We start from the raw sequence: 14932 nt of genomic DNA on the forward strand, positions 1-14932 counted from the left end.
TGAGAACCCCAAGCACACGTCAGACTATGCAGCCATAGGTGCTCCTCTGTAAGAAGAGGACAGATGCAACCTGCTGCTCTCCGACCCCCGTGAGCACTCACCTTCTCAGCACGATGTGCTATGGGTGGCTGCTCCCCATCGCAGTGCTGTCTGGGGCTGCTGCCTCCGGGCAGGGGCACAGGGCAGCCCCTCCTGCCATGCAGCCCCAGGGCCCCGGGCTGTGCTGCTCAGCCCCCCAGGGCTGCGGGGCGCTGGGCAGGCTATGCGTGGCTGGTGAGGTAGCGGGAGCACCGGGGAGAGGTAGGAACGTGGGCCTGCTGAGAGCTGTGGGAACCGAATCGCCTGCACTGAGCTCAAACGTGAAGTCTTTTAAATAGGAGAGTGCTTTGTTATTTAGCTGGGCATATTCAAAATTGATCTTGCCCCTGGTGACTTCATCTAGGAATTTTGCTCTGCTTTTCTGCTCTTCAGAGTAAATTTTTTCCCTGTTTTGCTTCAAATTATACAGATTGCTGGCTTGGAGGCCTGTTTCATAATTGTATTGATTTGTGCAGGGAATATTGCAGTATTCTGGCTTTTGGTCAGTGCAGTTGCATTCATTTTGCAACAACAGCTTGTTTTTGTATTGAGACATCTTACAGATAATACTGTTCATGTCATTCCCAATGCAGTTGTCTTCCAGGTGCTTGTTGTCGTAGCTGATTTTTAACGATGCCACTTGTGTCATGCAGTGCTCCAAGAGCTGCACTATGCCAGCACTGCTCTCCCGCGGCGTGGGGCTGACGTAGCCCTGGAAATGTCCAAGCCCAAGAGGCTGCAGCAGCTCATCGCAGATGGACAAAGAGTGGTACATCACTTCACTTCTGTCCTCCCTCTCCAGAGGATCCAGGGGTGAGGTGGCAGCAGTCTTGTAGGAATAACAAGACTCTACGTCATGACTGTCGTTTAGCAAAGGGTTTTCAGAGCTCTGTGAGCCACAGTGTCTGCTCAAACCTTCTGTCAGCAGGTTTTCACCTCCTGGTGTCTGGCATCCCTCTGGCATCGTCTCCTTCTCATCCTCAGTTGAAGATGGATGTCTGTCGTCCCCATTTGCCTGTGACTGTGGTGCACAGTTTGATGCTTTGGTTTCTACAGTGCCAGGCACTGTAGGTGAGTCCTGGTGTTGGCACCCTGTCCTTCCTTGGAAGGCCACATTAGCTGTGTGAGTGTAAGAATCTCTTTCACCAACATTTTCTGAAGAGGTCTGGGTTGCAGCCTTGCCTTCATCCAAAAACACCCTCAGGTGAGATGAATTAGATTCTTCCTTGCTCTTTTTCTCCTGCTGAGCCTCTGTGCTAACTTTCTGCTCTGGGCTGGGACTGCGAGTGACCAGTGAGTCATTACACTTTTCTGTCTGCGATGTGGGACTCTGCAGAGAGTCTGGGGAAGAAACAAGTCCCGCGTGTTTTCGCAGCCAGTTTATTATCCCCATTGTTAGTGAAAGCTCAGTATCACAGAGCTTTAGCAAGCATTCTTTGCCTTTCCACGTGCTGTGGAAAAATCCTTGGCTGATAATGTCTATACCTGGCTGAGAAGCCATGTTTTCTTCAGCTCCAACATGAAAGCTGTAGATGGACAAGGGGATTTCAATGGCTTGTTCTGAAATGCTTTCAGATGTACACAAGTCATCATCCATGACCGGGTTTATTTTGACTTCGTTTGGGTCATAGAAGAGCTCATAAAGGGCATCTCCACTGTAGCTGTCTCTTGGAAATCTGCCTGGGACCCCAGGAGTCTGAGCTTCCTTCACTTCGTCATCTTGTCCAGGAGAGAATGAATCATAGTAGCCTTCATCGCTTGTGGATATGGATTCCTGGTTGTCACTTTTTGGCGTTCCGGTTTCTGTGGAGCTCTCTTTGGAATTGTCCCCATCTTTATCAGGCGGTGTCTGGGGCCTCGTGGCAGGTGCAGCAGCCTGGCCTCCAGCTTTTCCCCTTTCAGAACCGGGAACCTTCAGTACCTTCTTATCAAACAGCATGCTCTGATGCAGCCTCACTGATTTGTTAATGTTGTCCCAAAACTTTGCAAATTCAACGGCCTCATTCTGGCCAGGGGAGGCCAGCTGCTCCACACCACCCTGGAAGGAGCCCATGACGGGGCTCTCCTTGTGCTTGCTCCGTCTCACCAGGACTTCTTTGCTGCTCTCCAGCTCCAGGTGAGCAGAGCTCTCGTCAGCAAAGATTTCCCCGCAGCCAGTGAGGGAGTCAAAGCTCTTCAGCGATGCGACATCTTCACACAGAGCGTTGCAGCAGTCGTAGGAAGAGTCAGACTGCAGCTCGTTGTCGGAGCAGTCCTGGGACAAGCAATCAATGGCAAATGTTTCTCCAGTTTTGAAAAAGGACTTTGCGAGGCGCCCAGGCATCTCACCCTTGCAGCCCGGAGAGGACAGATTCTTGTCCTTGTCAACCAGGAACGTGAGGCTCTCTGGCTTACTTTTCTTTATATGAAATATATCTCTGAGCCCTTTCTTCGACCTCTTGAGGGATATCCTCTTCCTGGGAATAGTTTTTGCAACAGCCGGTACAAAAGGCATCTGTGGCACAAAGTTCCTGTAATCAATCATCTGGCTGCTGCAGGCAGGCGGGCTGGGGCTGGCCACACACTCTTTCTTACTGGTGGAACTGGACACCCCTGAAAAGCTGGCGCTATTGACAAGTCTCCCCTTGCCCTTTGCAGCAAACCCTTCCTCACAAGCCCTGCTGCTCGGGCTGCACCGCTCGCTTTTATCAGCCTCACTCACACAGTCGTGGGTTTTACTCTTCCTCACGAGTTTGTAGTAGGTTCCAGAAGGCTTTTCCAGGCTGTTCTCACCAGCTCCACTCCTTGCTGTTCTGCTGGAAAATCTGTAGTTCTTGTGCGTGGCCAAACACGCCAGCTGGACTTGGGCTACGCTTTGATTTCCCTCCAGAGCAGCCCTTTTGTCCTTGCCCACATCATCTCTGTTTGTAGGAGTGGTGTGTGCTGGTGGCACTTTCTCGTGTTGCACACTGGATTTTATGAAGGTCCTTCCTCTCTTGAGTTCCATGCTGCTGCTTCCTCACATCTGCTTCTGTAAAGAAAGCAGCAGAACACAGCTACTGTTAGAGGAGGGCTGGCAGTGAGCAGTCAGCTGATGTTCTCCAAAGAACAGGAGAAGGAGCCCATCTGCTCCAACCTGCAGCCCCAGCAGCACTTGTAAACCACAAGAGACTGCAGCTGGGAGCACCACTGGGACACAGTGTGGCTTGCTCTGTTTGTCACCGTGATTTCCATCACTGAGTCATAGCACTGCATGAGAAGCAGATTAGTGAGACAGGAGGTATGTGTATGAAGGTGACTGACCCAGGGAGGACTCGGCACTCACTGTGCATTGGTAACTGAGGCTCTGAGAACATTCTGTTGGTAAGAATGGATTGGTGTTTGGGTTTAGTATGAGGACTGTGAGCACAGTGAATCTATTTCTATAGCTATTTCTAAATATACTCTGATACCTGTATCAGTTTCAACTTTCGTCTATGCCTATGTGGTTTAGGATTGAACCGGTTCATGTTTTCATCTATATAATTACTTATTACGTTGGCTGTGATCCTTTCAGTTTTCCAGCAGTTATTTCGTACACACATCTGACTCTTCCCTGCCTTATGTCAACTTGAATTGTAAGTCAACAGAACTGTATGAACGTAGGAAGGGAAGAAGGAGGCACTTCCTGAAAGGTGCCAGAGAAACCATTCTTTTAGCTGATAGAAAGCAGAACAAAAACTCTTACGTCCTGCTCTTGACAGAGCATGCTTTCCTTAATGAAATCTCATTAAATATTTGTCTTGTTTTGAGTTGTTTATACATAACTAAACCCACTTACAGCCATGGAACTGTGGAAAACATACGAACAACGCAGTGCTGTATCTAGCACTCCTTGACAAACCACATCTATCAGCCCTGATGAAATGAAAATTACTAATCCTAATGCTCCCTAGAGAGAGATGTCAGATCAGATCCCTGGATCCAGACCAGTAGCCAGTACAAACTCAGCAAGGGTGACTTGAAATTCAGCACCAGGATAAGCCTTTGCATCTGCCTGGAGTCACAGTCAGAGCAGTGCTTCCTTGCACCACAACAGCTGTCCGTAGCCCACTGAGCCAACCAGTTGCCAGGGCTGGAGCAGCAGTACTTGGCAGCATCTCATAAGGCACAGGTCAGCTGCCCCAGCAGGTAGATCAGGACAGCTCATTGCCCAAAGAAGCTGCAAAGTGGCGGGTGGATGGCAGAATTCACAAGTAAATGTAGGTCAGAGACAAAAGGTGGAAAACACAAGGGGACAGCATGAGCATTCTGCATCGGGAGGATGGATGCAGTGGAAAACATGGCGGGTGGTGATAGGTGAGGTCTGGCGGTGTGACTGTGATGGTGGCATGTTTATTTGCATTGGGGGCTGCATGTGAGTAGTGCAGAGCATTCTTAATGAAAACCAGTAAACATTTTACTACACTGTCACATAGCTGCATTTCACTGATGCTGCAGAAAGCCTGTTTTGCATATTTAGAAATAGGTCACTGGGACACAACTGCACTCCTCTTCTGAAAAGCAAAGTGTGATTGAGAAGAAATTCGGTGCTCAGGACTCCAACAGAGTTGTGAAACCAACCATAAGCAGCCGACACCAGGCTGGGTACTGATGTCCCACAAATGTCGTGTCTGACATCCCAGTCCCTGACAGCAGATGTAGGTGCTGTGTCCCAGCAGGCTGCCCTGCTGCTGGGAAGCTCCACAGGGCTCTGTGCCCTCTGTGATTTTAGCAGGAGAGCAATGCTGTGCTTAGTGCTGGGCTGCTTCTACCTGCTCTGAGTGTTAAACAAGGGTTATTTTGGTAGGAAATGGCATATTTCAGAAGGAATACGTTTCTGCTGCTGCATCATTATCCTGTTTGAACAATGGCACAACTTTGGGAATCTTCCCTGTTAAAACCATTATTAACCGTGAGCGCCAGGACAGAGTGCCAAATACCTGAGCCTGCTGAATTGTTTTTAATTGTTCTTTTTTTTTTTTTTTTTTTTTTTTTCGGATCTTGACCCCCCTTTTTATCCTCATGATATAAATTATCAGTGTATTTATTTCTTTTAAAATATAGAACAAGAGTAATTATGCAGTGCTGCTCTCTTTCTACACTTTCCGATGCTCTCAGCCCTTCTGGTTGCAATGGCCCATACTAGGATATCAAGTTTTTGCGCCCGCAGGGACACAAGGCGTATCTCTAACCCCAGAAGCTGTACCAGAGCAGTTAGAAGAGATGTAAGGGGAAGTTCCCCTCCAGCAGTTATGTAAAACTGATCAAAATCACACAAAAAACTACTCTGGACATTTTAAAATTGTGCATCTGTGGGATTTCTTGACCCGTGCACACAGCTGCAGGTCTGTAGCTGTTCCTTTGAGCTTCTCTTCTCTTGGACATAACTTGCATTACCTTTCTTCTTCACGTGGGTCAAGAGAAAGCAAAGGACTGATTTCCACCTTATGAAAGGAAAAACATTTTGCAATTAAAAATCACTACAAAGAACAGAAACCTGCAGAAACCAGCAGACCAAGGTTAGTTTGTCACGTTTCCAGCAAACTCTGGATTCTTTCTTCATTTGTGTCACTTCACTGCTGTTTTGCATTGCTTGTGGAGCACTCATTTGGACAGAACACATCCCTGAGTCTCCTACAGTTGTGCTGGGCTTCTCAGCTGCAGCTAACAGTGCTTTTCTCTCTCTTGGTCACACCAGCTGCTTGCTGCTGGGGTTTCACAAGCTTCTAAGTAGACAACCAGGTCTGTAGGCTGAGTTTGTATGGGAAGAAGGGTGGGGATATGGGTAACATATATATGGGTAACATTTCTCAAAAATGGAGTTGCTTTGTGTTCAAGCTTATGCCATCTGTGCAGGGTGTCTGACAGCCTTCTCGTAAACACAGGAGGGTTTCTGCTGTGTCTGTGATTCATCTGCAAGTGAATTAATGTTTTGGAATGGGAAGGTGAGCACGTGTGTGGGCTGGGGAGACTTGGTTTTAGTCAGCCAAAGAAATTCCTTACAGTCCCGTGTTATGAGGACTGGACGGAATTAGGAAAGCGTTCTGCTTAATGCAACTCATCTTCAGATGGCCTAAATCCCACCTCAGCACGGCTCAATAGCCAGGAGGAGTGGAGAGGAGCGTGCAGCCCTGGGCTGGATGTTCAGCAGGAGGGAGATGGGTGCAGGAGGCACTCAGGCTGTCCGAACCTCCAATGTGTGGGTCAGAGAAGGGGCAGGCCACTTTTGCCTCCGTACATTCATGGATCTCAAGGTGAGATATGGGAATTTTCTGGGGTCATCTCTCTGTGGAGGAGTGGAGAAAGATTTGTTTTGACTTCCGGGCTGATGATGATAATATTATTATCTTACATACTACTAGCTTGTCTCTCGTGGCAAAGGTTAGGTTCCACATCATTTACTCCTAAGAAAAATTAAAATAGATTGCTTTTTAATGTCTCAGTACCTAAAATACCAGTCCTTCTGGATGAAACTTCAGGAAAATCAGCGTGCTGGAAAAGAAGGGGTATTTGCTTCAACAAGTGCACAGATGGGAATAATAGGATTAAGAAGAGAGAGTTTTCATGAACTCTCTAGCTTCAGCAAATTTGGTTTAATTAATAAGAAAAATTACTTTTCCTAAGCGGGGAAAAGTATAATTAATGTTCATCTATTCCAAAATCTTATCAGCTGTCTGGCTGGGACACTGTCTCTTGCTCGTTTGATGTGTGATTTATAACTGATTGTCTTTCCAGAAGACTAGAAGTTAGCAGAATTCAGAACACAGGCGCTGTGTTTCAGGGCAGCCAGGAGTGCCCTTTCCCCTTTTTCACATTTAGTCTATTTATAAAACTGGCATGCTGTGGAGCTGGGGCTGCGCTGCCTTGCTAAGCAGAGTTCTGCAGGACACCTGGGCTCTACTTTCACCTCCATCCAAGCATTTCCCTTTTATTTAACAGAAGGCTGTGTAAACCTGGCACAGTTCTCAAGTTTATTACATTTAAAAAGAAGGGGGAAACCGTATTTGCACTGCTTTTGTGCTCTGGGGTACAGCTCTGGAATGAGCCCCAAATCCCTTTTCCACAAGTGGCTTCATACCAATGAGACTTCTGATTCTGAGCATCGATCGCCTTTGAGAATGTTACCCCTGCATTCCAAAAGGAAATGGTAGCATCACTACATTTCTTGACAGCACGTACCTGGCTAGGGCACCTGAGCACGTGTAACGCTTTAAATGGACACACTTCAACACAAAGCATGTTTTAGAGCATCTCTGATAAATGGTACAACAGGAGAGGGAAAGCGCTGAGCACTGAGCCATCTGGATCCCACCTCCAATGGTGAGTTACCCTTGGGTGGGTTTTGCTGTGCGCTGGCTGAAAGCCCTGAAGTGCATCAGCAGACAAGAGCGAGGAGCTGACAGCCTCCGCTACTTGCAAAGACAGTGGATGGTGCTCATCAATAATGCTTAGGATCCAATCAATTAGCAGTGCATAAAGAAGAGCTTGTGCTCCCAGCAAAGTGGAGGTTATTCTGGGAATAGGACCATTTATTTACCATCAAAACACTTCACATCCCCAGGAGATGAGTGGTAATAATAGAAACGTTTACTAAAAACCCTGAGTATTCAGGGTTGCATTCAGTGCCTGCTGATGGGTGGTGAGATCCTGTTCACACCACTGTAACACTATTTCTAGTAACCAAATAAGCACGATAGTTCCTATGAGGAAAAACCAAAGAGGATTTAAAGCTCCGCTTCTCACTTCCTCTGTACTCATCTCTATCAGAAAACAGAAAAGAGCAGGGGGGAAAGGATGGAGGGCGTAGCCAGGGGCAGTCGTGGCTCACAGTGAAGGAGAATGCTTCTCTCCAAAGGAAGCCGTGTGGCACACAGACCTGCACTGACACCGTGCCTCTCATTGGGAGCGCTCCTCTCAGCGCTGCTGGTGGCTGTATCTCATCAGTGCCCCCAACCACCCATCCCTCTGGGTAACCCGGGATGCCCAATTATTCACACAGACATTTAGCTCAGGCAATGGCTTTCTCTTTAAAAAACACCTTGGTTTTTTTTTTTGTTTTTTTTTTCTTATATCTTAATTCCACCAAGCAGACAAAATAAAACCTCATGCTCCCCAGCAGAATACTAGAAGGATGCGTGGTTAAATGCTTAATCTTCTTAGCTATGTGCTATAGGGAAGCCTGAGCCTTCCTTTAAGCCCTTCCAACTGCTCTGTGCAGCTCTGGCTTTTCCATAGTAAAATTAAGCATGTTCCTACTCACAGCATCCCCACAGGAGGGGTCCCAGGGGCAGAGGTAGAGCCCAGGGCAACCCAACCTGGTGTGAGCAGGGACAAACCGTGACAAAAGGAGGCTCTTCTCCAACAAACCCTCCGCTCCCTTCACCCAGTTTTCTTCTGAGCCTGAAAGAAGCATAACTGCTTGAAATGTTCTTCTTGCACCGCATGAAAGGCAGCATCAACTCCTGCACAGGGAGCTGCCAAAGCAGCAGGCTGCTGCTAGCAGGAAGGCAGCTGAGCAGAATCCCCTGCTGCGTACCTGAAAGAGAAGCAGGGCATCTTTGCTCGCCCTGGCCAGCAGCCTGTTGTGCATTAACCCTGACAGCTTTGGCTGTTTTCAGTAGTTTATTGCTTTAAGAGGAGATTGGATGTGCGTTTATGTAAACGCAGGCATGCACTCGTCCTATGGATGGAAAAATAAGTCAAAAACAATGCTTTGAAAAGAAGCAGTCACCCCAAAATAACAGTCCCCTGCAGTCTCTGTGAGTGTGAGAGCACAGGGCTTGACATTGCACCAGAGCAAACAAGAAGGCAGATGACAAAAATCCTACTCACCTCGCTTAGCACTGAGCAGAAATCCTCTCTCCTAGCCCTGCTATGAGGCTGGTCTTTATCCAGAGGCTCCGGTGATGCTTTTCAGATTCAGAGGGGCTGGACCACTGCTGCTCTCCAGTGCTACTCTCCACCCCCTGTCTTTTACTCCTCCTTCTTTCATCCCCACCCCCTCATTCCTCCTGCTTGCAGCTTTCCATACCTTACATAGATTCTGGGCTTCCACATGTAGCTTGATTTAGGAAAGATGCATATTTCAGCCATCTGCTTGGTATCACGGCAGTGCCTTCTTTGCTAAGGAATAAGAGCCCAGGAGGTAAGCCTGGGAGTCCTGAGCCAGCATTTCACTTCCCCTGTACACCACAGCTTATTACACAGGGAGGAACACATCCACATCAACATCATTTCTCACGTGGATTTTTGTTTCTGACTGGGATTCAGGAAAAGCAGTCACAGTGTGTTCCCAGGTGAGAGAGATGATGATGATGATGGTGCTTCGTGAGGCTTCTGTTTGTGCCAAACTCAGAGAGGATTACGTGAGCGAAGTGGTGAAGGGGTGCGTGTGAATAGCTCAGCTGCCCAAAGCCGGAGCCTCACACTGCTGCCACCATGTGATCTCTGATATCCCCTTAGAGCCAGCCTAACTTCTGTTTTGGTGTGCAGCGATGTCAACATCTGATGTTACATCATCCTTCAGTATGGAGATGAATTCATTATCGTCACAAACACCAAAGGTTTAATTGCACACTGGTGTAACACTGACTTCCTTGCCCCAGCCCTCTCCCCATGAAGACCTTCCAATCTGATCAGATGTCCATTGACCCTTCCAGATCCCCTGCCTTCCCCTTCCTGCTTTTTAAAATAACATTTCTAGGCCTCCTAAATCCAAAGCATGTGTTGTGAAGCAGTGGCTTAATCCACTGCAGCAGTTCACCATGCACTGCAGTTTCTGAGTACTGAGCCATACAGAGCCAGCATCACTGCTCTGGCACTACGAGCAGGCTGCTCTCAGGCAATGGAGTGAAGCAGAGTACATTCAGACAGATCAATTCTGTGCAAGTATGTCCTCCAGCTCTCTAAGAGTCAGGTGAGTGTTCCCTGAGAAAATGGTGCATCAGACAGTGAGTGCTGATATCTTCTGTCTCCCACATGGCAGCAGAAAGGGAACAAAAGCCAAAAGCTTCTCCTTGTTCTCATCTCCCATTTTCAGTGTGCTTTAGCTGAATCTTGGAGATGAAGCAGGGAAGGAACTTAAACTTTTGCGCTGTGTAAGCTTCCAGAACTAAAATGTCACCCCGTTAGCACTGCAGGAGGCAGAGATGAGTGCTCGTGCTCAGAATGGCAGCCAGAAAGCCTCGCTGTCCTTGGTGGCAGAGGCTGGGAAGTTGCATCTTGAAAAACATCCCCAGTCCAGTGCAACAGGCAGAATGTGCAACAGGCAGAATGTGCAACAGGCAGAAAGCCCTTCCGTTACCTACTGAAAGGCTGGAGGAGGAGGGAACAAGTAGCAGGTGAATCCTCGTAGTTCTGGCAAGCAGATGAAGGGCAATCATGTGGGAAAATGTGTTAAATAGAAGTTGATTTGATGGCTTTTATTCTGCCTGAAATATTTGTTCCAATATAAGAAGAAGCCTTTCTTCTTAAGTGATATATGCAGCCACAGATTTCAGATGGTAAATCTTTGCTCTGCAGTGCTGCAGCCTTTGAGAGCCTCCAGTTGGTGCACTCTGTTTTGGAAACAGGGGACTTCACAACTTCAAAGTCCTTCTTTATCCAAAGTGATGCCAAAGTCTGCTGGAAATGCTGGCAGACATGAGATTCAACCAGAGGAATCCTGTGCAATTCAGAGCTGAGGGCTGGTGTTGATATTGTCCAAGAAAACCTGCAAAAAAACACAGTTTCAGAATTTGGACCTGAAAATCATGCATGCACATTATTTCTGTGTTGAGTTTCTGAACTCTGAAGAATACATAAGAAAAGGTGTACCCAAATTTGCCACATAGAGAGAGAAACAGACAACTGCAAGTACATAAAATTTGCAGATGAAGCCTACTTTATGTTCAACTCAAGTTCAATAGGACTATCCTTAATGATCCAGACAAGTGCATCTGGCCAGGAAGGAGCTCCTAGCTCCTGTAGCATTTCGGGTGGTTCCTGTAGAAGCTCTCTCTCTAGGACAGAGTGTCACTGCTCCTCAGGGATGGGGGTAGCTCTCACACAGGTCTTCCTGTCTCACAGACAGCACCCAGTGCTGTTTGCTGGAGCCATTAGAGGCGATTGTACTAGTCCTGATCAGATACCCAAATCTGTTTATAGTCATTCAGATAAAGCAGCTTCTGTGATGAGAGAACTCCAAGTATTTGATTGGGTGTTTGTTTATTTTAGAACATCCATTTGGAAAAACATTTCCATTTTCAGGGCATTTTATTCCTTCCTACAAAGGAAGTGGCCTACATCCATCGCTAAGGCAGTACGTAGTTGTAGCTGTCCATGGCCATAGCCGTCCATAGCCTTAGTTTTCTTGGGTGTGAATCACAGTCCCATTCCATGCACCAGTAAATACACAGTACATTGAGTAGCAGCTCACCCACAGTACCTTTATGCATTGCAGGGGAACTTTTTTCCTATCCAAATAGTTCTCAACTTACAGTTCCCTGAACTTCCCCCTGGGCTTCTCTGCCATTCCTTCATTTCAGGCTATTTCCCCACAGCTATCAATCAGGTTCAAAAGGTTACCTCCTGCAATACCTCATCATCCTCCCTGATTAATTAAGTCTGTCCAGAATTGTTTCAAACACCGCTGGGGATGAAAGAGATGGGAAATCAGAAAACTGCAAATGAGTGCAAATGAGGGGCATGTGGAACAGCTGCCATCTGTTCAGCAGAAACACACTGCCCTTGGCTTGGGGAAGGCAGAAGAGGACCCTCGAGAGGAGAGGAAGAAGAGTTGATGGTGTGGCATGAGGGCAGCGAGGATCCTTGGTACAGCGAGGAGGACTGGGGGAAGGAGGAGGGCAAACCATGTGGGGGCTGGTATGGAAACACAGAGAGGGATGAGCAAGCCCAGCCTGCCAGGGATGGGAAGGCTGCATCTCCCCAGTGTGGGCAGCAAATGTTGGCATCAGGTGAATGAAGGCGACTTTTAGCAGGAGAAACTCACAGAAAGCAAACTGTGCTGTTTTATCTTCTTCTCTCCTGAAAAAATGAAACCGGCTCTTTGAGCCCACAGAGATCGGAAAAACTGTTTGCTGAGACAGCAGTATTTGTTTCTGGGAATGACTCACAGAATGAATTTGACCCAGGCTTTTTCCTGCCAGTGAACGAACCAGTGAAGAGTCTAACATCTTTGATCCAGTTGAGTTTTCTGCTAGTATCAGCTCAAATTTAATAATTGATGGATCCATGGATCGGATGGAAATACCGATGTATCGGTATTTCTTGGTCTTGCAGGCTGCAGAGGATGGGTAATGGGATACGGAGGATTTTCTCTCCAGACGTCTGGCAGATGACGCCGCCAGGTTGAAGTGAACAATCTTTGCTACTTATCTGACTGTTTTCCAGGGCTTGCATTAAGTTAATTGCTACTCTGTTCTCATCTACTTGGGGAGCAGCAAAATTTAGGATTGTTATTAATAACGGCGCTTTCCACAGAAATAGAAGGGAATGACACCTTGAGAACCCAAGTGCAGAAATGTTAAAATACAAATATCCGAGTCACATATTCAAAAGTATCTCCATTCCAGGTATTCTAGAATATAAGAACGGGGGGAAATTCATTACTGTGAGGGCGTGAGGCCCTGGCACTGCTGTGCAGAGAGCTGTGGGTCCCCATCCCTGCGGTGCTCAGGGCCAGGCTGGGGGTCCCTGGACATCCTGAGCTGGGGGTGTCCCTGGTGGGCTTTAAGACCCCTTCCAACCCAAAGCAGCTCATTGAACTGCTACTGCCATTAAAAGATTTTCACTGTCTCAAATGCGAAATAATCATTCAGCAACATTTTCTCTGAATCTACTGCAGGAGATGTTTGTGTGATGACTTGAGGGGATGCTATAGGAAATCTTTAATGACTGTTTTGTGTGACTTCATTTCCCTGCTTAATTTTGTATTGTTCTTTGTCAGAGCTCATAATTAATCCCTCTGAAGGCTTTGTTAAAGGCTCAGCCAGGAAACCAAAAATGGAAATATAGGTGAAGAGGCCATAGATAACACAGCTTCAAATAACAGGCTGGCCACCAGTGAGGGAGCAGCTATTTCAGTGGCTCTGATGTAATAGTCTTTCAGGTGCTGAAGTGGGGATCCATGAAGGGCTAAAATCAAAAAGGCCTCCTGAGTACAAGATAAATAAATGAGATGCTGGATAATGTTACCAGGGCAAAGTGCAAAAGCACAGCAGGCTGAGATCCACATACACAGGTAGGGATGCTAAACATTGAGCAGGACAGGCTGCTGCTCCTGCCTCTGCCCTGCACTGTTGGCACACTTTTATGTTGTATCTGTAAGAAAAAATAAATTGCCACCCAGACTCTGGCACGGTCACGCTGCAGACAACGGTCTTGTCACAGGATCTCACAATTGAGTCCTCATGGACAACACAGAGCATATCACAAATCCTGCCCACAAGAAAGAATCCTTTTGGCTGTGTGTACAGACAGTGGGACCTCAAGGGAAAAGAGCACAGTGTCCAGGATGCCAGATGCAACAGGTGCACCTTGACATACAGTCCCACTGCCTGCTAGTCTGTATTCCAAAACAGGCAAACAAAAGGGAATTTCAAAGACAAAAATGAAGGCTCTGCAATCACCATTGGTGCCCTTGGTAACAGTGCCATTGCAAATGCTCATGGCTGACGTCCCCGATCAAACATTTTGGAAACAAATCTGCATGTTGGATCTGTTCTGCTGGTGGCAAGTAGCATGCCAAAACCAAGTGTCATTTTAAAGTGGCAAAATGCATGTCTTAGAATAATGCACTGGCTCTTAACAGCAGCTTGCTAGCAGACCTAGAGGTGCTGTTTGACGGTGTGTGTGTGTGTTTTGCTTTCTCACCTCCTGTGTGCCCAGTGGCAGTGGCTAACGCCAGCAACTTGCTGCCTGCTGCTGCCTGAGCGGTCTGCCCAGCTGGGAGGTGAAACTTCTGAACACGCACCTTGAAGTCTCTTAATGATGTCTGTAGTAAAAATACAGCATTACAGGTAAGACTCTTCTGATAGTGAGGCATGAGCATTAATATATTTCTTCAGTTGCAGCAGAAAGAAGAGTAACACTGGATGAACTTAGCCCCTGACAGAATGCTTCATTAATGTATCATGGGTACTGACAGTGCCAAGGTCATCATTTGGTTTGCAGCTACACTAATTACCAGAAGGTTTTAAAATAAGGGGTTTTTTATAGGTCTTCTAGCTGCCAGGGCATTGTGAGCGGGGTGATTTGTCAGGTGCTATTCTTTGGGTTTTATGCTCTCATGGCATTGGCACTTCCATTGCTCTGGAACAGAACAATCTCTCCCCGGCTGTTTGCTTTTTTCACAGAGCGGTTATTAAAGTTCCCAAGCCAGCTGATGCACCTAGATAGCACTCAAACACAAAGCTGTTACATTTTTCTCTTCCCAATGGACAGCAGTCCCTTTTCAACCAGCAGCATCGTGTCAGCAGAAGCCAGCACAGCGCTGGGGGCCAGGAGCAAGCACACCCATGGCCAGAAGCCTGGAACCATGGCACTGAACTGTAGCAGAGTGGATGCTGTGATCTCCAGTGTTCCTAAGTGCTGGCAGGGCTGGCAAAACTGTGAAATAGGACACAAGCAAGGCTAAGAAGAAGGAGAGCAGCTGAGTGCTCCATCACAACTTCATGGTCTGTGCTGGCAGAGCTGCACAGTCAGTCATCTGGAGATGGTCAGTGTTCAGAGACCCCAGCCCATCCCTGCACACCAGAGTGGGCAAAAGCCAGCCACAGAGTGGCTTCTTCCTTTTGCCCATTAATGAGTTCCAGCCAAGCAGGAAGTCTGGGCTGACACGTAGCTCTGTTGTCGT

The 14932-nt window shown here is 47.4% G+C and overlaps 1 protein-coding gene across 1 annotated transcript; it reads right to left on the minus strand.

Annotated features, from left to right (window-relative positions):
• Positions 1-247: 247 nt before the first annotated feature.
• AMER3 (APC membrane recruitment protein 3) lies at positions 248-8997 on the minus strand (the record flags this gene model as incomplete). Its single annotated transcript, XM_042885285.1, has 2 exons — positions 8911-8997; positions 248-3088 (listed from the first exon to the last, which is right to left on the minus strand). A coding segment is annotated over exon 2 (2817 nt), but the record flags the coding sequence as incomplete, so codon positions are not given.
• Positions 8998-14932: the final 5935 nt, after the last annotated feature.

This window comes from Lagopus leucura, unplaced genomic scaffold (assembly GCF_019238085.1).
Source record: "Lagopus leucura isolate 7727_CA_CO unplaced genomic scaffold, USGS_WTPT01 Super-Scaffold_100049, whole genome shotgun sequence".
Taxonomy (NCBI): domain Eukaryota; kingdom Metazoa; phylum Chordata; class Aves; order Galliformes; family Phasianidae; genus Lagopus; species Lagopus leucura.